Genomic DNA, 22,853 nt, shown 5'->3' on the forward strand with positions numbered 1-22,853 from the left:
CGCCCCCTTGCAAGGTCTGTGGGCGGGCACGGGGCTCCGTGACGCATGCGCGCTTGCTCGGCGTAGGTGGCGCTGGATCCACCTGAGGAGGTTGTGGGGTGACGGCGCGGACGCCATTTTGTCGGTGTTTGTCGCAGCGGCTGGAGAGAAACGACGGCGGTTTGGCGACATTTCTCGGCCAAAAGGCCTTTTGCTTTTGCGGAGGTGAGGTGGGCAGTGTCGCTCAGCTAGGTGTCTGAGGATAGAGTGGGCTTTGGGCGTCAGCACCCGAGGATGCGTCCGCGGGGCTGACGGGGTGCCTCTCAGCCGGCGGCGACAACACCCGAGCTGCTGCGGTTTCGCCTCTCTAGTCAAGGCCCGCAGGCCCCGGGTTCGCCCGACGGTGCTGTCCGGCAGCTCGGGCCTCACTCACCTCTTGCCAAGGCTTCGCCGGCCATCGCAGGAACCAGCAAGGAGACCCCTTGGCGGGACGCATCCCCGACGCTAGTGTCGTCCGGAGTTGAGTCACCCAGACCCCTCCTCACCTCTCTCGGCGGCCTCGGCCGTTTGCATAACTGGAGGCTTTTCCAGAGTCCGATATTCGCCCTGTGTTTCAGCTCTAAGGGCCCTGGCCAGCTGCCCGGGGGAGGTAGGGCAGGCACTGCAGCGATCCAAGTGGTTGGAGTTCACCTCCAGCTTCGAGGAACACACTTGGGAAGGAAGGTTCGTCCTTCGTGCCAGGCGGTCACCCCCACACCCCTCAACCTCCAGACCTCGGTCGCCCGGATTGCCCTGGAACTATGTAGACCAGGCTGGACTCGAACTCCAGAGCTTCTCCTGCCTCTGCCTCCCGAGTGATGGGATTAGAGAGCGAACATTGCATATACATTGTGACAGTCCCCAAAACCCTGGACAGGTAGTCATCTGGTCTAATATTAAAGCTGCAGATATTTGGCCTAACTTTGAAAACTCACCCAAGGGCCTCTTGTACTCCACTTAAATGGGAGACCGAAATTTCTAAAGCGTGGTGGAGAATCATATTTCTAATATGAACATATACTTATGGGTTCCGTTGTATCTTTTATTGAAAAAAATACCGAGGGTTGTAGCATTTTTTTTTTTAAGTATTAGAGATAGTGTAATATTTCGAGGTGGTTTTTCTTTCCTGTGTATGTGAAGGAACTTTAATCTCATGAGCTCAGAAATCTTTTACTTTGCCTCCTAAGTAAATATTTCTTTGTTGGTTTTTTGAAGCAAGGTCTCCCTGTGCAGACCAGGTTGTCCTTGAACTTGATCAGGGCTCCACCTGCCTTTGCCTCCAGGGCTAAGAAAATTATTTCCGAACTTTGCTAGAGATAGAGTAGGGGTAGGAAATGTTCATCAGGGCCTGTTGGGACTGGGACCCACTGATAGAAGACTGCTAGGTGGCTTTGCATGTTAGTAACTTGGTAAGTTGAGAATTGTCTTGTGAGAGGTAAACTGGCTGTGGCAGTGTAGAGGGGGAGGGAGAACTTGAAGCAAGCACCCAAGTCTTGCGAAACCCTAATGGCCAGTCATAATGATGAGTCATCAGAAGCTGTAAGTTTGACTGCTGTTTTTTAAGAGTGCTTAGCCTGTAACCGGGTGGCTTGAGATTCAGAATTCAGTTCCCAAAGAAACAGAGGAAAAAAGCCTTAATCAAACCAAAAACCTTAAATACAATTTTGATAATAAAAGGAATGTGTTCACAGTAGTCCAGTAAAAATGGGAAGATGAGTTTTTCTGAAGAAAGCGTGAGTTTTGGCTTTTGTCTCAAGTTTGCAGTGTTGTCTATTTTACTTTGCCATATTAAAATACTATATCAAAAGCAATGCTTGTCTTTTACCACGATACCTAACACGAATTTAGGATTTTTTTTGGTATGTGGCTTAATTCATGCTTTCTCATTTTTAACTGAGCTAAAAGAGAAGCCACATTATCAGGAAGATGCTTGGCAGGCGAGAATTAGAAGAAAATATAGCTTACTGAATGTTTGGGCAGGACTGTATAGGTCAGTGGTAGAGTTTTGCCTAGCAATTAGGAGCCTCCTCTCCCCATTACATCCTCAGTAATCAGGAAATAATAGTGATAGTATCACACCCTGATGTTGTGGATGTTGTGACGCACACCCTTTCTGAGGAGCGCTTTGGAGAACTGAAACTGCCTATCTTTGCTAGTCTGGAGTTTAATAGATTCGTTAGCTTATTTTTCAGTCATTTAGGCAAGCTGAAGGCGGTCAACTAAATTGGTTTTGTTCCATTTGGGTCTTATTCAGCTTCTTTGGGTTCTTCTCCTCTGCCCCCACCCCCGAAAACCATTAAAATCTGCTTAGCAGAGTTCAAAATTAAAGATTTAACTATGGAACTTAAGAGACTGCTCTTTTAAAGGACTTTTAGACTTTAGGGAATCCTGTGCCCTCTTGTGGCGTCCATGGGCAACTGCACTCATGTGTCGCTCTTCCCGGGTCTACCCCATCCTCATTAAAAATAAAATTAATCTTTTAAAAATCAATTTAAGGGAGCAGAGTAGTTAAGTGGGTAACAGTGCCCACCTTTGATCTCTGAGACCCACATAATGAAAGGAGAGAATTAACCCTGGCTTGCAACAGTCCTATACATTTAAAAGGATAGAAGTTAGTTAGATCCTGAGCCTGGGGGAAATCCATAGGAGGCTGTAGATGAAGTCTGGGAACTGTTACCTGATTATTTCCTGATTATTATCTGATGTCACTGGTCATGTCTCAGTTTAAGGATCAAACTAATTCTGGCATTTAGAGAAAGGAACTCTGTTACAGAGTCTAAGGAAAAAGAAATCTCATTAATGAAAAGCTTTTTACCTTTAAACCAATTACTTGCTTGCTTCTCTCAATTATTTGTATTAAACTTTGCCAGGCTATAGGAAGTTTGTGATACTATTGGAATAGACTTTCGTTAACTACAGTTGTAGGTGTTATTCTTAAATATTCAGATCTAGCTGAAAGGTAGTGGTTTACACCTTTGATTCCATCACTCTAGAGGCAGATGGATCTCAGAGAGTTTGAGGCGTAGTTCACAGAGCTAGTACCAGACCTATACCAAGAAACTTCCTGTCTTAAAGGGAAAAAAAAATGTGCACATTCATTTCAGTCTTGGTTTTTAAAATCCAATTTGAGAGACTGGGAATGTAGCTTAGTTGGTAGAATTATTAACATAAGTGACCTAATTTTAAAAATCAGCATAAGCAGAAGGAATACAAAAAAATGTGTTGGGAGTGCACGTGTACATTTGTTGAGTATGTGGTCCAGAGATCAACATAGGGTATCTCCAGAGGTCTCCACATTTTTCAGACAAGGACTTTCGTTGAGCCCAGAATTTGCCAGTTAAGCTAGACTGGGCTGGCCAGTGAATTTCAGGAATCCATATGCCCCATGACACCCCCACCTGAAGTTACAGGTCTGTTTTGTGGTGCCTAACTACTTACGTGGATGTGAGTGATCCGAACCCAGGTCCTCATACTTGCATAGCAAGCACATTACTGAGTAATCTTTCTAGCCCTTGAGCAATTTTAATTGGCCCTTTAAAAAAAGTTTAAAGACTAGCCAGGTGCATTAAGAAATGCCTTTAGTACCAACACTTGGGTAGCAGAGGCAGGCAGATTTCTGAGTTTGAGGCCAGAACTCAAACTTGTCTACAGTTAGTTCTAAAACAGCCAGGGATATCTGAGAAACCCTGTCTCAAAAGACAAACAGAAACTTAATGAGAGTTTCTGAAGGCAAGCACTAAGTAGTGAAAGAAAATGTATTAAAGGTTCCATGCTGTCTGTCGTTTAGTACTAGGGTCAGTTCCATTAAGCAGTCATCTCACATAGGAGTGGTATTGTGTTCTAAGCTTTGGGAAATTTATCTAAGAGCCTATGTGACCCTCTGTACGAAGTATTCATATTTAAGCAATGGTAATGTACAACCATCTTTAGCTTCCCACTCACTCTCATCCCCTTCTCGTTAACAGATGCGGCATTCCAAACGAACTCACTGTCCTGATTGGGATAGCAGAGAAAGCTGGGGCCATGAAAGCTACAGTGGAAGTCACAAACGGAAGAGGAGATCTCATAGCAGTACGCAGGAGAATAGGCATTGTAAACCACATCATCAGTTTAAAGACACTGATTGGTAAATGACTTGTATTTTAAGTTTTAACAACTTGGCATTTGCTTATATAGCTTTTATCAAATTTGGAATTCAGACAAAAAAAAAAAAAAAAAAAACGATTCAGGGGAAAAAAAACCACAGAGTGTCATAGGCTTAGTATATATAGTATCATACTGCCTAGACTAAAGCTGTGAATAAAATAGTTTGTCCTGTGTCTGTCTGGGATCAATAGGAGACAGTAACTCAGCAGGTGACTAAAACTAAAGGCTCTGAGGATGTGGTTCATCTGAGGATGAGGAATACTTGCTACCTATTATGTGTGAGGTCCCAAAAGCCTTAGAAACCCCTCCATCAAAAAAGGAGGAGGAAGTCAAAAGATTATATTCAAGAACATATACAAAGTTGAATAATGATACCCAATGAGTAGTTTTAACTGTCCATAGGAAGGTGGCATATGTATTTGGGTGTGCAAGAAGTGTTTCACAATTGAGATATCATAACATGTGGTTAATCCAGATGAGAAAAGCAGCAAATGCTATCTGAGATCATTAAAGTGCTTTGAGGAAGAGCCATTCATGTTACATCTGCAGGTTATATTTATAGAACACCAGTGGGTATGTCTGTCTGAGATTTTTAGAAACTTGCTTTATATTTTGAGAATTGTTTTTACAGACATTCTCTGGTAATATAGGATAGAGCCTCAGTAAAAGTTTGTGATAGTATGTCTTATTTTATTATAATTATAAGATTTGAAGGTAATATTTTTATATAGAATGAAAAGTATCTTAAAGTTCTAAATAGTAAAGAAAGGCTAGGTGAGTCATTTCTTTCACTCTGCCTTCCATTAATTTCCCTTTCTCATTTGTTTTGTTGGTTCTATGTTTTCTCCTTGTTTGTACAGATGTTCCATTGGGGCTGTTTACCAGATTGCTTTCTAAATTAGCCAGCTGGGGTTACTTTAAAAACAGTATGTAATTTTTTTTCCTTCTCCATGCTAAACAGAGTTGTCTGCCAAAGAGCTTGTTTGTAGTTCTTGTAAACTAATCATGTTTTATCAAACAGTTATGTAAGGGGTACTGGGTGAGGTTATGGAAGGTTCAATGACCAGACCTTATTAATGAACACCATACAAATTGTACCCCATTATTAATGAGTACAAGATACTCTTTAAGGCTTACTATCTTACAACAATTATACGTAGTGCTAGAGTATATTATATATGTGAAAAGGTTGATTTGAGTGATTTGTGTTCATTATAATTATAAAAACCAGTCAGCCCAATAACCACTAAGCCAGCACTACCATCCTTGGCATTACCATCAGACACATTGGTGACTATTATTCATCACCATCCAGACTATTCACCAATTATAAACATCTTTCTGAAAACTAAAAAGTTTATGAGTATTCTAATAGTTACTGGGAAATTGAAGCAGCAGCAAAGTGTGAAAAGGAGCAGGGGTATGGAAACCATTGCCCATTGCTTGACTAAATTATTTCTGTCTGTTCCTAAGGGATCTTTGTGTACAAATCTTTGCCTGTGGTTATTTCCTGAGAGTAGATTCTAAGAAGAGGCATTTTCAAGTTAAAGGGTATGAAGTTTTACAAGGTTCTTGCTGCATATTCTCATTTCTTTTTCTAGAAAGCTTATAACATGCTCCTTGGTCCTGTCTCTATAGTTTTGTCTGTTTTAAATGGTTTTCTTAATCTGAATTTCTAAATTTTAGTAAATTTGTTCAGATTTTTGAAGAATTTTTATGTCAATTGTTTTCTACTAAAGTATTTCTTACTGATTTACAAGATGTTTTTATTACGTATTATTTTAACCCTTTGTCATCTGCATTATAAGGCATTTTTCTCCTGATTTTCCTTTGGCAATGGCCTGTGAGTTGGTCTTCCTTTCAGCAGGTTTAATCTATTCTGCCTCAAATTCCAGGAAGACCAACATGGACTGTAAATTACATACATATTTGTATGTCTCCTTGTAACACGGAGTACCAAGTTTTAAACCTTTGATGAACTTCCTATGACTAGAAATCACCTAGGAGATGTGCAGACTTAGATTTGGAACTCAGTGTGACCTGGGTCTTCGTTTGTGAACTCTATATTCAGTATTAATGTAGTAGTCTGTCCTTTCAGAAACACCTTTAGTTTAGTGACACATTCTCCTGGGTGAAAATCGGCTCTTGGTGCAGAGTAGAAACATACATTTCAAGCCTCTGGCTGGTGGTGCTGTCTGTGGAAGTGGAAGTGTGCGATGGCACTCTGTTACTCTGTTGGTCTGGGATTTCTTCTGCTTTCCACCTTGTCCAGACCCTGGCCTTCCTTTAAGACGCTTATCCGCTTCCATCTTTGTCATGGATTCCTCCTTAATCATTTTAAGCAAATAGAATTCTTTGCCTTCCCTGAGTCCTAAGTGTTCATTTGCACCTTTTCAACATTTTTTGCATTCGTCTATTTTGATTTTCTTTTTCCTTTTTTTTTTTTTTTTTGTGAGAAATCTTAAATTGTTCACTTGTTGTCAATTTGCCTTATATGATTTTATTTTGTCTTCCATAGGACCTGTGTGGAAATAAAAAAAGCCAATTCACTTAACAGTTTTACCGGGCATTTAGTGGATATTTTTTAAAAAATTAAATCTGTTGATTCTGTCTACCATGTCCACAGCTTGTATAATTCTATAGTCTTTAATCTCTAAACTTTGGTCTTTGGTTGTCATAAATTGGAAAGGTCCTTCTCATGCTAGCTCTGCTCCTGATAGTATCACCGCCCCATTTTTTTTATTGTTGGTAGATTGTTTTGGATTGTCAGCAGGGCCAGTTTCATGTGTATTCCCATTAAGATTACTATTAGTCTAGTTTTTTTTAATGATAGGCTTTGGATCTGGTGGGTGTGTGATACTTTGTAAAATTAAATAGGATGCCTGTAGAAGTGTGGCCAGCTTCCTGTTTTTCATCCAGATCTCTGCTTCAGACCAACTGTCTCAGGCCCAGAGTTTAATCCTAATAGCCTGACTTGTTTCTCCAAAAATTGAGAACTTGAGAATGACACTAGGCAATAAGAAGGCCTGGCCTGAATTAGATGCCAGTCTTGTTGAGTGGTAATCCTGGGGATATTTCTATTCCTGCTTAAACCAGCACCCGGGAAAGAAAACAACACCATATTCTGGGGAGTATAAAGGGGTTGGCGGGGCAGTGCAGCAACATCTGTCACTCCATTGCTTGTCAGGATTATTTAGCTGATTTGTCTGACTGGGCAGGTGTCCCCTCTCTCCCCCAGTGCTCCATGTGCATCCCTCTTGAAGCTTCGCACTCTGTTGAAGAGGACACTCATCCCAGGTAGAGGGGGGATGGGAAACTGGGCCAATTGAATCTGTCCTTTTCTTTCCATCAGATCAGGACACTCAGCTGGGATCCATTGACTTCCTGAGGTCCATGGCCTCCGTGAAGTTCTTGCCAAGTTTTGTTTATGCATTTGTACGTTTCTTGGGGAAAAGGGTCTGCACCTTTCTTCAGGTTCTCGGAGAATCTGTAGATGCACTGTGGCACTAGAAAATGCTGTTTGCTGTTTCTTGGGTATTTTTTAAGCAAGAGTCACAGGAAATTAGAGAGGCAAGTAGAGTGGGAGGATGACCACAGTCCTGAACTCTTTCTTGTACAGAAGGTCTGTTTAGATGTATTTGGTACACGAGGCAGGCCTCCGAAGTTCTGGTCTCTGTTTCTCAAACAGGAGTAATAGAAAGCTTAGACTTAGAAAAGAGAGGAGACAGATTAGGTAACATAGGGCAGGAGTGGCAGTTTGAAAATACCTTGGTTTTGCCACCAACATGCTCTGCAACAGTGCTATATCATTTAGGGATCTTAATCCAGTTAGTAAATGAAAGGGCTGAAAGACATTTAAAGCTCCTCATGTCTGTGACACACATTCTGGAAGAACTCTCGGTCAGGGATATTGAAACTGCTCTTAGTTTAAGGGAAAGGAATCCCCTTTTGCCTTTCTCTAAATGCGTGGCTCTGAGAGAGGAAAAGGGAGCCAGTTTCAGATGCTGCCTATGTTGTACCATCAGTGTATTTCAGAACAGGTTCGAAAGTTTGGTCTTGACTTTTTAGAAGGTAAAGGAACATTTAATCTTCAGCATATTGTAATTGAAGCTTTGTTCCTTGGTTTGAAATGGTTGACAGCAATTTCTAATGTATGGGATTTTTTTTGAGATGGTTTCTTGTGGCCCAGGCTGGCTCCAAACTTGTAGTGTACCTCAGGATGGCCTTGAATTCTTGATCCTCCTGCCCTCATCTTCCAAGTGCTGGGATTAAAGCATGCCTGGCTGTAGCAGTTTTATATGGAAAAAATATGGACCTATTTGGTTAAAAATTATTTCTTAAGCTTTCTTAGATACATATAAATTTCATCTCATTGATTTGAATTTTCCCTTTTATTGAGTTAGCTGTGTAAACCAAGAATTCTTGAAAGTTTTGTTTGAACCACATTATTCCAGAACGAAGAGAATAATTTGAAATCCTTTAATGTGTTTGCAGTCACTATTTAGAAGCAAGATGCTTGAATGAGAGAGATTATCGGGATCGGAGATACATTGATGAATACAGAAATGACTACTGTGAAGGATATGTTCCAAGACATTACCATAGAGACATTGAAAGCACTTACCGGATCCATTGCAGTAAATCCTCAGTCAGAAGCAGGAGAAGCAGCCCTAAAAGAAAACGTAACAGACACTGTGCGAGTCATCAGTCACATTCGGTATGAGTGATTTGTTTTTATTTGAATGGATTGATCGTAAAGCTCTAAAAGAGTGATAAGTTTCTAAAAGTTGCTTAATGCAATTTGGATATGCTGTAATTATATTCATGTTACTTGAATCCTTAAAGGAAATGTACACGTTCTCATAATTGACCACCTGTGTATTATTTAGTCTTCATTTTGCCCACACACTCATTCTGCAAAACAGATCATGAGTTTGTTGGTTTTAATAGTAAGAACATCTTATTTTGTGGTTGTAGAGTGTATTAAAAAATGAGGCACCCATTTTTTCTTCTATGAACGTAAAGTTTTTTTTTTATTTTGAAAGAAACTGCTTTACTGGTAGTTGGAAACAACTCAGGCAAGTCACGCTGCTGGGGTGTTTAGCTGTTGCTGACTCCTGTGTAGTCTAGCTCCTAGCACAGTAAATCATTGTCTGCATTAATTTGCTGAAGCTGTGAGCCTGGGTGCTGAGCGGAAAATGTACTGAGAAAGTCTTTGTAAACTTTGAGATACCATTTCCCTCCCCCAAGTCTTTTCAATAGAGCTAGCCGTTAGTAGATGGAAGATTGTGCCCTCTTACTATGATGTCCACTTTTAAATGTTGCAAAAAGAGAACAAATTCAGCTAATGTGGACATTTTCCTGACTGACTGAACAACTCAGCTCACAGCATATGGTTATAGCAGAATTAGTAACTCGTGACATTGCGTTCTGTAGACTGCAGACTTCAATTAATCAGTATTTTAAAGAGACAATTGTGTTGTTTTTTTCTATTGCCACTTTAAGTATCTTATCTGAAAATCTGTTCCTTGCCATGTTTTTCTTCTGTAACATAAACTGTGCCCTGTGAATTTCTGGGGACTGAATTTGAAATTGCTCCTGCCAACTGTTCGTGGCCTGGTGCTTATCTGAATGCCTGAATATCTCCCCGCTGAATGAATTGCGTATTCTGCCCTGAATTCACTCTGATATATTGATTGGCTGGACGATCTTGGTGCTGCCCACTTGCCGTTCCAGAAGAGCCACCGAAGGAAAAGATCCAGGAGTATAGAGGATGATGAGGAGGGTCACCTGATCTGTCAAAGTGGAGACGTTCTAAGAGCAAGATGTATAGAATATTTTTCAACACTTTTTAAACTTTGCAGACAGAATAATCTTTTAAAGAATAGTTTGTCAGCGGGGGGCTAAAGACTCTTCATTGCTTTTTTGTTTTGTTTTTTGTGGGTTTGTTTGTTCTTTTGTATTTCTTCTTTTCTGTAGAATTTAAATATTTCTATTCTTAAAATTCCAAGATAATCAGTGGAGTTTGAGATTAGAGCAAGACAGATAGCTCTATCTAATTGCTTTGTAGCAACTGAAAATGCCATAACTTGAGCGATGAAACCTTAGTTATGCTTTGCTAAAGATCATTTGGAAATATGCCACACTTAAGCATTCATTGTATGAACAGCTGGATACTTGTGCTAAGGTACTTAGATCTCTCTTTCTCTCCCTCACTTTAGATGAAATCGTGGACACTTTAGGTGAAGGGGCCTTTGGCAAAGTTGTAGAGTGCATTGATCATGGCATGTAAGTTTGCTTTTTCCTTTTTGAACATTCTGTTATATTTTACAATGTACTTAAAGTGGTTGCTACAAGTTTTCCTGAGAGAAATTCAACAGAATTTCTGAAATGCAATGTAATGTATGTGCCATGAGTATTAGTTTTATTGTGAATGGTGGCAGTTTTTCTCAGGTGGAAGTCACTCTGTAAAGGAGTGCTCAGACAAGATATGTAGCATTCTGGTACTTTGGAATTGCAACATCAATAAAATACATCTAAATTTACATGTTACAGTACATCTCCTGAACTACAGATTCTATTAAGGCCTATAGAATAAAGTCTATATTCTCTGGTAAGATACATTGACTTACCTACCTATTTGTACCACCTCCCCTCAGATCCTCTGCTCTGTAGTTTTACTACTTTTTGTAAGTGAATGTAAAAACTTAATTGAAACTACACATTTCTAAAATGATATCTTTTTTTTTTTTTCATCAGAAATAGTTAGAAAGGGTATAAGCTTACTGTATATATCAGTAGTTTTAAAAGTAAAGTTTGTTTAAACATATTTGGTGAGACTTACTATCATAGCTCCTTGATCTGTTTTCCACAAACTGAGTTCACACTTGGAAATGTGTTTTTATCCCCATATTTGGAAATGTTTTATTGTTGAGCTTTGTTGTGGCTTAGTGGTACAGCATTTGCCTAGCAAGGTGCTCTTTCAGTCACTAGCCAAAAAAAAAAAAAAAGTTTTAGCCCTGAATTTACTTTCATACCATTTTCTATGATTTTCTCAAAACACTGAGTTTATACTTTTTGGAGTGTTCCTGGAAATGCCTCAACCCAAGCCCACTGCCCTCAATGTAGCTATTACTCCATACTTGGATACAATGGGCCTGTAAAGTGCTGCGGTAGGGAGAGCTTCATAACTTGTAGGTGGGGTCTTTGCCCAGCTGTTTGATTTCTTTCACAGCTATCTTTCAGACCCAGTTCTGTATTGTTGTGTAAATTGCTACTTTACTGAATGAATATCTGGAGCTTCATCTCTTTGTCATTGAACTGAGGCATAAAGGAGTAGGTCCCTTCATTCTGTACTAGCTCCTGTGCCTTGTCTCTAGCACAGAATAGGTCCAGCCTGGTAAATGAATACAGTGTTTTGAACAGCAGCATACTCTGATTCTTAGTACACTGGAGCATGTGCGTGTGTGCGTGTGTGCGTGTGTGCGTGTGTGTGTGTGTGTGTGTGTGTGTGTGTGTGTTACTTTTAAATGTTTTGTATAAAATCTAGATAAAATTTTAGAAGCATGTTAAAATTTCTAAATATTACATGGATGGTTGCTTTGTTTTGAAAAGATGATCTGGTACCTAATATGGGCTCTGAAAGGTTAGAGCAAGTGTATGGGAACTTGTAATTACAGTTGTATTTTAGGAAGCTGAGGTAGGAGGAGCACAAGCTTAGTGTCAGTCTGGGCTACATAATGAGTTGAAGCACAGCCTGAGCAAGCTACTGAAATCTTGTCTCCAAAATAAAACAAAGAATGTTCTTTTCACAGAGGATGCAGTTTCATCCCACCTCTTGTATATTTAGCATTGTCATCTTTTGTTTTCAAGGGATGGCTTACATGTGGCAGTGAAAATTGTAAAAAATGTAGGCCGTTACCGGGAGGCAGCTCGCTCTGAAATCCAAGTGCTGGAGCACTTGAACAGCACTGACCCCAATAGTGTCTTGTAAGTACACACTGAACCACAAGCTATCATACTGTGTGAGCTGCTCACTTCTGTGCACTCAACTATTATTTTGATCTCTTTTAGCCGATGTGTCCAGATGCTAGAATGGTTTGATCATCATGGTCATGTTTGTATTGTGTTTGAGCTGCTGGGCCTTAGTACCTATGATTTTATTAAAGAAAACAGCTTTCTGCCATTTCAAATTGATCACATCAGGCAAATGGCTTATCAGATCTGCCAATCTATAAATTGTAAGTATTCATGAACACATATATTTTATTGTCTTTATTTTCTAATCAGCATATGAACACTTGCAGGTTACAGGTAAAGTTGATGTCTCTTTTGACCGTCATTTCCACTTCTCATCCCTTTTCACTCAACTGGCCCCAATTAAATCTCAGACTAATGATGGTTTTCTGTTTCCTTTGTAGTTTTACATCATAATAAATTAACACACACGGATCTAAAACCTGAAAATATTTTATTTGTAAAGTCTGACTATGTGGTCAAATACAATTCTAAAATGGTAAGTTAAAGACTTATTTTAATTTTGTCTTTAAAATTAATTTTATCTTGGGGATCCTTGAATGAGGGATCGGCTTCTGAGCCTGGGTATATTTTGATGTTCATCCACAAATGGGGTATGAATAGGATATGTATATCCCAGTTGGGGATGGTGGAGAAGGGAGGATTCACTTGCAAGCCTTTTGAGTAGTTGTATAGAATGTTTATGTCTTTGTTGAGTTTCATCTTTATTCAATTGTGTCTCTAGAAACGAGATGAGCGCACGTTGAAAAACACAGATATCAAAGTTGTTGACTTTGGAAGTGCGACATATGACGATGAACATCATAGTACTTTGGTGTCCACAAGACACTACAGGGCTCCAGAGGTCATTTTGGGTTAGTAGACACCAGACTTCTTATACTTCTAATTGTTGAAGTCGTGGTTAACTAAAATGAGAATACAGAGAAGAGTTTTACATGTTTCTCCTTATGACCATGTTTATGAAAGATATTCTGAGTGCTGATGATTTGTGGTTCTTAATTGATCTTAACATGGTGGGTATGCTTGGTGAGAGTATCATAGTCTTGTGATTGTGAGGTTATGTGTCACCTGTTTTCACTCCACTGCCAAGGTAAGGCTCTAGTACAAATGCCAAGGGCCTTGTTGGCAGACCTAGACATGAAATAGAGATGGAGCAGGAGGAAAGGGAGGGACTTAAAAGCAAGAGAGTCTCTGTGTTAGCCATGATGGGAGAAAGCTGGAAGGGAAAGGTAGAAGTTTGGAACTTAGGGAGCATGTGTTATACCTCAAAACTTAGAAGTCACTGGTCGGATTGGGAACTTGGAAGTAGGACACATCAGGTGCTATTGTTGATACAAATCTGAAATTGGAGTCACTGGAAAAGGATCTGGAGACTGGGGGAATAGAATTCTATTTGTGTGGGTAAAGTTCCCTAGGATGAAGGCAGATTAGAGGGAAGTTGTAGTTGAATGCCATAGTAGAGCGAAAGCAGTTGCTTTAAGTATTTATTAACAGTCAGGTAATATTGGGAAAGGGTGAGAAAAGTGAGATGAGGCTCCAGAGTATGAGAGTTCATTGAGGAGTGGGGTAAAGGGCTGCAGTTAACGCCCTGAGGGTTATATTGCAGTGTAGTGATTGAAGAAGATGACTTGTATCTGAGCCCAAGCTCTACTGTCTACAGATGTAAATGTATTTGCTATATGTTTTCTAATGGTGAGCATTGGAGAATGAACAAGTGACTAAATCAGGGCCAGCACCAACTATAGTTTTGCCATTTATAAAACTGAAGAAATGCCACGTTCCAGACCAGCCTGAGCTACATGCACTAAAATTTTAAATCCTGAGGTTGCTGTTGTAGTCTCTGAGGTAGACTATAAAGAGTACTGGCATGTAGGGAAGGGTCAGCAGTTTAAAGTGTTAGATATAACATGCCTGTGTTTGTTTTGAATAGCTTTAGGTTGGTCTCAGCCTTGTGATGTTTGGAGCATAGGCTGCATTCTTATTGAGTATTACCTTGGATTCACAGTCTTTCAGGTATGTATCTAATACATTTTATTTGATGATCTTTAATGACTTTTATGTTAAACATGCTATATTTAGCATCCATAGTGGATATTTGCCATAGGTCATCATTGAAATTAAAACGTAAATATCATACTTCTGAAAGTACAGTTGGTTGGATTTCTACTACTACTGAGGTTGTAACTTGTTTCAAATGTGTATTTTATCCTTTAACATGTAGTTTATGAAGAGTTCATATTATGTGTTCTGGGTGTTTTTATTAAATTTCATAAGTTTACATTGGTGTTTAATGTGGCTAGTTACAATTCTGCTCTGGCTATGTTAACCTTGTTTCTAAAAACGTATACTAATAAAGCATAAAAATTGGAACTAGCTAGGCGTGGTGACATATGCCCATAATTCTGTCACTCAGGAGGCTGAAACAGGTGGATCAAGATTGTGAGCCTCAACTATATGATGAAATTAAGGCTGGTCTTGGCTACAAAGGGAATATGCCTCACAGAACAAATCCTGCTCTCTAGAACAAAGATTGGCAAATGGTGTGCTATTGTGAAAGTACTCCCTGTTGCCTACTAAAAAGAAAAGGTCTTTTGCCAGCAGTTCACGTTTTTGGTCTGGCCCTTCAGAGGAAAGTTGGCCAGCCTTTGCTCTAGAGACACCATTTCAGCTGTGTGTACAACTGCTGCTTTTCCCACTTAGCCAGCACCTACTCTAGGCTGCATTATTTTTAAGAGTAAGGTCCTTGACTTGGGTATGTCGTCAGCTTTACTTACTGTGAAGCTTCAGAACTGTGGGGAGAATTGTTGGACTGGCTATATTATCTGGGATTAATGTTAGTAAGGGACCTAGTTAATCATTCATGAACTAGATATGTTAGATACTTTTCATGTTGATTACCATAGAGACCTCTCCAGTTTATTTTAGACTGTATAGTGTTTGCACCAGACAGAACAGCTCTTTCAATGTCGTTCATCTTTGAAGAATTTCTGATGTAAATTGTGTAGCTGGCTAGTCTGGCCTTTTTGTTGTTGTGAATTATGTTTATTTATTGGGGGTGGGTACACACATGTGGAAGACAACTCGAGGGAATTGATTCTTCCACCATGGGAGTCCCAGGAATCAAACTCAGATCTTGGCAGCAAGTGCCTTTTACCCATTCAGTCATCCCTCTAGCCTTAGTCTAGTCTTTTATATCAGCCCATATTTTATGTACATGTAAGGAAGGCGAGGAGTGCTGAATTCTTTTTTTTTTCCTGAATTTTTTTTAGACTCATGATAGTAAAGAGCACCTGGCAATGATGGAGCGGATACTTGGGCCCATCCCGGCACACATGATCCAAAAGACAAGGTTTGTCTAAGACGCAGGCAGTGGCCTTTGCTTAGACTGTAATGGCATAATGCCGATTCTGAGGACTGCAGATTTTGAAGGAAAAAGAAATTCTGGACAAGTGATAACTTGGAGCTATAAAAAGTCATTTTCAAAACATAATTCTGTGTTTTAACTTGTGCTGTTGTGAAGAAAGGGACTTTATTTTAGTTCTCAAGTTAACTTTTATGCAAATGTTTCTCTTAAGTTGATTAAAAACCAATACTTGTGAGAGCCCCTTCTTACTGGCAAAGATGTCCTTCCCCATCCCAAATCTGATGAGATCAGAATTCACAGCCAGGAGCTATCCCTTTTAAAGTGACATTTTCTTATTTGTGAGTAACATAATTGAGATAACTAAAATCCCCCAGGATAGATGAAAGGAGAAGAGACTGTGTAAAGTATCATGTGTAATTGCTGCTAATATTGTTTAAGTTACACACTGTACAGTTAGTGAAAGATTTCTGTCTGTCTTGTCCCCACCAGGGATTAGGGATAGGGACAAAGTAATGATGTAGAGCTTATTTTTATTAATTTCAACTGTTTTTCTTTTATAGGAAACGCAAGTATTTCCACCATAACCAGCTAGATTGGGATGAGCATAGTTCAGCTGGGAGATACGTTAGGAGACGCTGCAAGCCGTTAAAGGTAAAGGAAAAAAGATAAATGATACAGTCACCTTTTCATTCCTGTCTTCATTTAACAAGACCATCTCCTCACCCCCAGGAATTTATGCTGTGTCACGATGAAGAGCATGAGAAGCTGTTTGACCTGGTTCGAAGAATGTTGGAGTATGACCCAACAAAAAGGATTACCTTGGATGAAGCTTTGCAACACCCTTTCTTTGACTTATTAAAAAGGAAATGAATGGGAATCAGTGGTCTTCCTATATACTTCTCTAGGAGCAATTACTTTAAGACTGTGTCAGTCAACTAAACATTCTAATATTTTTGTAAACATTAAATTATTTTGTACAGTTAAATGTAAATACTGTATGTTTTGTATCAATAGCATAACTACCTTGTTGAGTATGGTGTTGATAATGAATGCAATATGAGTTAAAATGGATTTTCCTTTGATGTTAATTGCCATTTTTAAAGGCCTTTACAGTGCCCCTTGTGTCCAGTGGTAAACGTGATTGGTCTCATCTTTTGTACATTAAGGTTGACTCTGAAGTGATTTTTTTTTCCCTCAAGTAAAAGGAAATCTTGACCACTTTGTGATTGAGTATTCTTTATACACCTTATATGTTGAACTTTTCATGACAAAAGTGGGGTGTTTTGTAATAGATTATTGAAGAGGCAGCATTCTAGGTGAGTAGATTTTAAAACGCAAAACTCAAAAAAAAAAATTTGCTTGGTAAAGTTTCACTAAATTTTTAAGTTTTCTGTTCCTTCAGGTGATATCCATAGACCCTCATGAGAAGACACCCCATTAGTCCATGATAGAGTTTAATCAGGCCCCACACACTTCTGTCTATATTTCTAACCACAAATTATATGGAGCTTTCTTCTGTGTAACAAGTAGTAAAGCCAGGCTGTACTACAGCTGTCTAGAGGCAGTTTTCCCAGTACAGTAGGACTAGGAACTTCCTTAAGACTCTATAGCTATGCCGTAAGTTCCATGCAAAGCATAGCTAGGCTTCTCATGTAGTCCACATGTCAGCATACCCCACCTGCAGGACAGTTGGAGTGTGAGAGCATTTCTAAAGGCGCTGTTGAAGTTTAGTCCTGAAGCTGGCATTTCCATACAGTGTTTCTAATTTTGATTTTCCGTCTCATTCTTCAGTCCTATGCTTCTCTAAGCCTGTCGTTCCCCAGTGTGGGCTTCTGAGTCCCATCATTAGAAACCCACTACAGGCTGATCTTGATGTAAAAGGAAAGAAAAATGTTTCTAAAAAGTTAATGGTTGCTTCTCGGGGCTGGTGAGATGACTCAGCAGTTAAGAGCATGTACTGTTCTTAGGACCACAGACATTCTTCCTGGCACCATGTTGGACAACCTACAAACACCTGTAACTCCAGCTCTCGGGGTTCCAATGCTGTCTTCTGACATCTGGGCGACTACACTAATGTGCACATACTCACTACACATAATAATTTTCTCTTGTGAAAATTAACATTCTTAAAATGTTTCACTTGTGTCCTAACTCACATTTTAATAGTTAAAGAAATGAGTAGTCAGGGTGGTACTTCTGCGGACATTCAGGCCAAGCATCCCCCACCCAACCCCCGTCCCTTGAGCTCTCAGCTGCCTGCTCTTAACTGCCTTTCTTCCTGTATTGGTGCACTCATTTTCTGGAAAGTTCGCTGCTTTTCACAGTGTTTGCAGCTTCAGCACTAAATGGAAAGGGGCTTAGATTGGAAAATACGTGAATATGGATCATTTATAAATAATGGAGGTAATTTTTAAAACTTTAATTTGCATATTTCTTAACTCCCTACTCCCTTTTATTTCCCATTTTCTCTACATTCCCTTCCCTATACAAATACTTTTTATATATATTTTTAAGGAGATAGGTCATGCTGAAAAAACAAAGTTTTCTGATAGAAATATACTTGAGTTATTGAGGGAGGCTGGTTCTATATTAGAGATTTTTTTTAACCTAAAGAAAGATGGTTTTAATGCAAGAATAGAATGAGTTTTCCCAAATGTATAGCCCAGCTTCAAAACACTTGGAAGATTTTAAAAACACTCTACTGTTTAAATACCATGTAGTTTCACCATAATTCTGTTTTAAGTAAATTTTAATATGTATAATACCACTATCCTATCAAACACATTGGTTTGGGCTGGCAAGATGGCCCAGGGGCTAAAGGTGTTTGCTGCCAAGTCTGAGAAGTGAGTTTTCATTCATGTCTTGGTATACCAACACCTATACTCATACCTTCACATAAGTAAATATAATTAAAAATTAGCCAAAAAGGGGGTGGTGGTGGTGGTGTTTTGATACCTAGTCTAAGCTTGTCTCAAAACTTATACTGGGTTGTTTTATATATATAGGACCCAGCCAGGATGACATGTTGACATCTCACTGGCCTTTGCCCTCCCTGTTTTGTTTTCTAGTTAAGGAGCCATCATATGTCTTTTAACTTATTCTAGGCTATTTTCATGACTGCTTTGATGCCCGCCCTGGGTGATGTGTTACTAGTAACTATGGTAACTAAGTGACTGTTCATGACAGCTCACAATGCACATTCTCAGCCATATAAAGTCCTTCTGGGTATCAATATTTTTGTTTTAAGCCATTGAATTATATTTTAGTGGAAGTTTTGTTTTGAGGCAAGGCCTTACTCTATAGTTCAGGCTACCTCAAAAATCCTCAGGTTGAATCTCCTGCCTCAATCACTGAGCATGGGGCCAAAGCAAATATGTCTAGATTTAATAAGATTTAAATTTTTGTTTTGGAGACAGAATAACATATAACCTAGGTTGGCCTTGAGCCAACTTAGCGTTGGACTCCTGATCCTTCCTGTCCCCCTCCCAAGTGTGTTGTTACAGCCCTACATAACCACCAACCCAGCAAGAAGTCTTATACATTCATCCAGAGAGTTAGGGTTTCCTTTGTATAAGTTCATATTTATCTAGTGTGGTTTCCTTTCTGCCCCAAGTTATTGTATTAGCATTTCTCTTTACTGTGGCTGTAATGAATTCTTCTACCTTTGTGTTGGAAAGTTTTTGACATCCCCTCCCTTCCATAAGATGGTTTCATTAACTCAGGCTGGCCTTGAAGCCTTCAACTCATGCTCTTCCTGCCTCAGCCCCCTGAATACTGAGATAAACAGGTATGTATTAGGAAAGACCAAGTTCTCAGCACAAAGCAGATTTATTTGCCCCAGAGAGACAGAGAGCAGGGATAAGGGACAAAGACAGGAAAGAGGATGGGGGAGAAGAGGGAGGGAGCAAGGGAGAAGTAGGAGGGCTGTTTGACTGGGGATGGGGTGGGGGCACAGAGGAAAATGCAGTTTACAAAGGATCAAGGAGAAAGATGAGGTGTTCAATTCTAATTGCGCATGATACCAAAGGTGGACTTTGATTGCTGGACTTCAATTCTTTGGTAGCTGAACCTTGATAGCCTGAGAAGGAGCAAGTGGCCAAATAAGGGAACAGACATGGGTGGCTAGCTTTAGGAGTATAATTTAACCATTTCTAGCAAAGCAGAAGGGATGGGAGAGAAGGGCAAGGCCTGCCAGAGCCATTCCCGCCATGCAGCTGGCCAGAGTCCCTTCAGTATGTGTCATCAACATTGTCATCCCCCACGCCCACTCTGGCTGGCATTGGGGTTCTGGTGGATGGAATGGAAGGTTCTGTACCCTGTGGGTTATTGCACTGTTGGCCAGGAAACCTATTTTGTCTCTTTGTATAAGTTCGTTCTTTTTTTTCTTTTTCTAATGGCTTTTAAGTTGGTTTCTCTTTACCACTCATCTCAAGCCTTCCTCCTTCCTATGTCCTAGTTCTTTGAAGCTCTTTGAATCCATTGTAGTTTATAGCAAATTAGAGGGGGGAAAAAATCAGTCATTATCTGTTCAAAATTTTCTGCCAGCTCCTCTTAGGAACAGCAGTTACGCTTCAGGCAAACCCTCGAAATTGTTGCATAACCCACTGACGCTCTTGGGACAGATTGTTAGGACTTCCCTGCTCTAGTGTGCTCTGTCCTATTTCCTTGAGACAGTGTCTGTCACCAAATCCTAGGACCTAGGCTGACCTAGGGAACAAGCCAGGAATCTTGTCTGCCCACACGGAGCTGTTACCTGGCGTTTTACGTGGATGACGGGAATTCTGACGCAGGTCCTCATGCTTGTGAAAAGCATGCACTCTGCCCCTCTTCCCATCCGGTGTGCTTTCCTAGGTTTATGTGTTTGAGGGGTTAGCTTGTGTATATATCTGTGTACCGTGTGTGCCTGTGCCCATGAAGTCCAGAAGAGGGCATCAGATCCCCTGGAACCTGACTTACAGATAGTCATGTGGGTGTTAGGAATTGAATCCAGGTTCTCCGCAAGAACAGCAAGTGCTTTTTCTCTTTCCCTTCTAAAAGTTTATTATTTGTTTGCTTGCTTGGTTGTTTATTTTGTTCCCCTGGCTGTCCTGGAACTCACTCTGTAGACAAGGCTGCCCTTGAACTCAGAGATCTACCTGCCTCTGCCTCTGCCCCTGCCCCTGTCTCCCAGTGCTGGGATTAAAGACATAGGTTTTTTTTTTGTTTTGTTTTTATGTATATTGGTATTTTGTCTACATGTGTACCGGCATCATGTGTTTACAGTGCCCACTGACGTAGAAGAGGGTGTTAGGTTGCCCAGCACGAGTCAACCGATGGTTATGAGCCACCATGTGGATGCTGGGCGTCAAACCTGGATCCTCTGAAAGAGCACTAATTACACTTAACTGCTGTGCCATCGCTCCTAGCCCAGTGCTGTGATTTTTTTTTTGTCTGTTTTATCTTTAAAATCTCAAATCATCATCTTGAATTTGTTTTGAATCTATTAAAACAGTCTATCGTGGGTCCTTCCCTCTGGTTGCTTGAGCATGAAGAATAGTCCTCACTTTAGTATCTCTGTCTACTGATTCTCTCGTCTCTGCCAGCTCTGAGTTGTTTGCAAGCATTTTCTCCTCCCTTATGCATCTTTTCCTCTGCCCTATCTATGGTCCAGGAGTTTCCTGTTGCACCTTGTTAGTCTGGATATGCCAAGTCCTGCATGGTCAGCTGGCACATGATTACTTGAATCAAATTGATCTTTCCAGGTTTTGGTTTTAAGCTTTTAAGGAAGACCTAGGTCAGTCATTGGTTTTGGACTGGTTTTCCCCCACTGCATCAAAAACTATTTGAGTGTTCAATGACTTCGAACTATCAGGTTTTCTGCACTGCTGGCAGGAGGACAAGTCCCCCTTCTGCATCCACGTCCATCCTTCCACCCCCACCCCCTCCTGTAGGGCTTGTTTGCAGTCTTCCTGGTCTATGCTACTCCCATTCGTACTCATTGGGAGCCTAGATCTCCAGCCCTCTCCCCTGCAACACCAAACTGCCTTGCTCATTCAGACCACCTTGCAGCCACGCAGCTCTTTCCGTTACAGACCAGTTTTCTCCTTGCACTGTGGCCTGGGAAGTCATTAGAGGACAGAGACAATCCTTGAGTTCCCTCTGTTTCCCATCCCCCCAAAAGTCCTTTCTGTTGCCTGATGTACAGTGTCTTGCAATCTGCCGTGTGGTTTTGAACAGAGCAGAGCTAAATGGTCCCCTTGTGTCCCCTACTTTTTAAAAAGGTGACGACCAGGGGTCTGAAGGGTAAGTGGCTTGCTTCAGTTATACTGCCAGGTGGCAGAAAAGGACAAGAGTCACTGAGCGAAGACCTGGTGACTTAAGTGACAATCTCACCATGTAATTTGCAGCTCTGTTCCTTCAAACCTTAGACCTTAATTTAAATTTCGGGAGGAGGTGGCTGGAAATAATTACGTGGAGCAGCACCGTGAACACATTCAGACCTTTGTGTCACCTGTGAGCACCAGTGTCGGAGCACACCGCACATCTCAATCTCGCTGCAGTGCAGCAAAGGGGCAGGTGTATCCCCCTGCCTCCAGTGTGGAAACAGCACGCCCAGTGACTCCTTCAGCCCCCTGTACAGAATTCAGAGTGGGAGGCAGCAAGACAGAGCCCAAACTTCATGGGGCCCTAGCTCTGGGCCTACATAACCCAGAGATGGGAGAAGAGCAACCGATCATTGATGGGGTCATTCTTGCTTCTACTCCTAGGTTCTTTGACACATCATAGAGAAGTGCCCTGATTTAATCATGTACCATATCCCAGAAGAGGATACCGCACCCTTCCGAGTTACTGTCTCTCCAGTGTCTTCGAAGGCAGCTCCAGTATTCCAAGGCTTGCTCCTTCAGGCTACTACAGGATACAGCATTGGCCAGTGAATTCATGCTCATAGGCTCACCTCACCTCCTTGGCTAAGAAGTGGATTGTTTAGTTGGGTGTGTTGTACAGGACTTTATATCTGTGGGTTACCTGTGAACTTTATATTTATGTGAACATTGTGCAGGTGGTTGAAGCCCTGGAAATAGGAAAAACAGCCCATACCTGGAATAGTTAGGCTGCGAGGGACAGACCTCTGGCTTTTCCTGCACTGAGAGAGTCCTGGTGGCCAGTTGGTCTCTGAGGCGTGCACAGAGGGGTAAGAGTATATATCTGATAGACTGGCGCTCAGAGGAAGCAGTAGCTCAACTGGATACTTGATAGGTTGGGTGCATATCTGCCCTCTGTCTGCTTTTTGTGGGGCTGCCTTCTACAG

The 22,853-nt window shown here is 40.8% G+C and overlaps 1 protein-coding gene across 8 annotated transcripts; it reads left to right on the forward strand.

Annotated features, from left to right (window-relative positions):
• The first annotated feature begins 45 nt into the window (after nt 1–45).
• On the forward strand, nt 46–16,780 carry Clk4 (CDC like kinase 4). Of its 8 annotated transcripts, XM_032911836.1 has the most exons (16): nt 67–204; nt 3,984–4,144; nt 5,025–5,090; nt 5,638–5,715; nt 7,403–7,461; nt 8,659–8,881; nt 9,901–9,991; nt 10,386–10,452; nt 12,037–12,153; nt 12,238–12,404; nt 12,585–12,679; nt 12,926–13,055; nt 14,132–14,214; nt 15,471–15,550; nt 16,126–16,216; nt 16,295–16,780. In XM_032911836.1, exons 5-16 carry the CDS (start codon nt 7,409–7,411, stop codon nt 16,433–16,435), a joined length of 1,338 nt encoding a protein of 445 aa, XP_032767727.1. In that variant the 5' UTR covers nt 67–204; nt 3,984–4,144; nt 5,025–5,090; nt 5,638–5,715; nt 7,403–7,408; the 3' UTR covers nt 16,436–16,780. The 8 variants fall into 8 exon arrangements, with proteins under 8 accessions (XP_032767726.1, XP_032767727.1, XP_032767729.1 ...); XM_032911838.1 differs by lacking the exons at nt 5,025–5,090; nt 5,638–5,715; XM_032911840.1 differs by lacking the exons at nt 5,638–5,715; nt 7,403–7,461 and having other exon boundaries at nt 69–204.
• The last annotated feature ends 6,073 nt before the right edge of the window (nt 16,781–22,853 follow it).

Source organism: Rattus rattus, chromosome 9 (genome assembly GCF_011064425.1).
Source record: "Rattus rattus isolate New Zealand chromosome 9, Rrattus_CSIRO_v1, whole genome shotgun sequence".
In the NCBI taxonomy this organism is placed as follows: domain Eukaryota; kingdom Metazoa; phylum Chordata; class Mammalia; order Rodentia; family Muridae; genus Rattus; species Rattus rattus.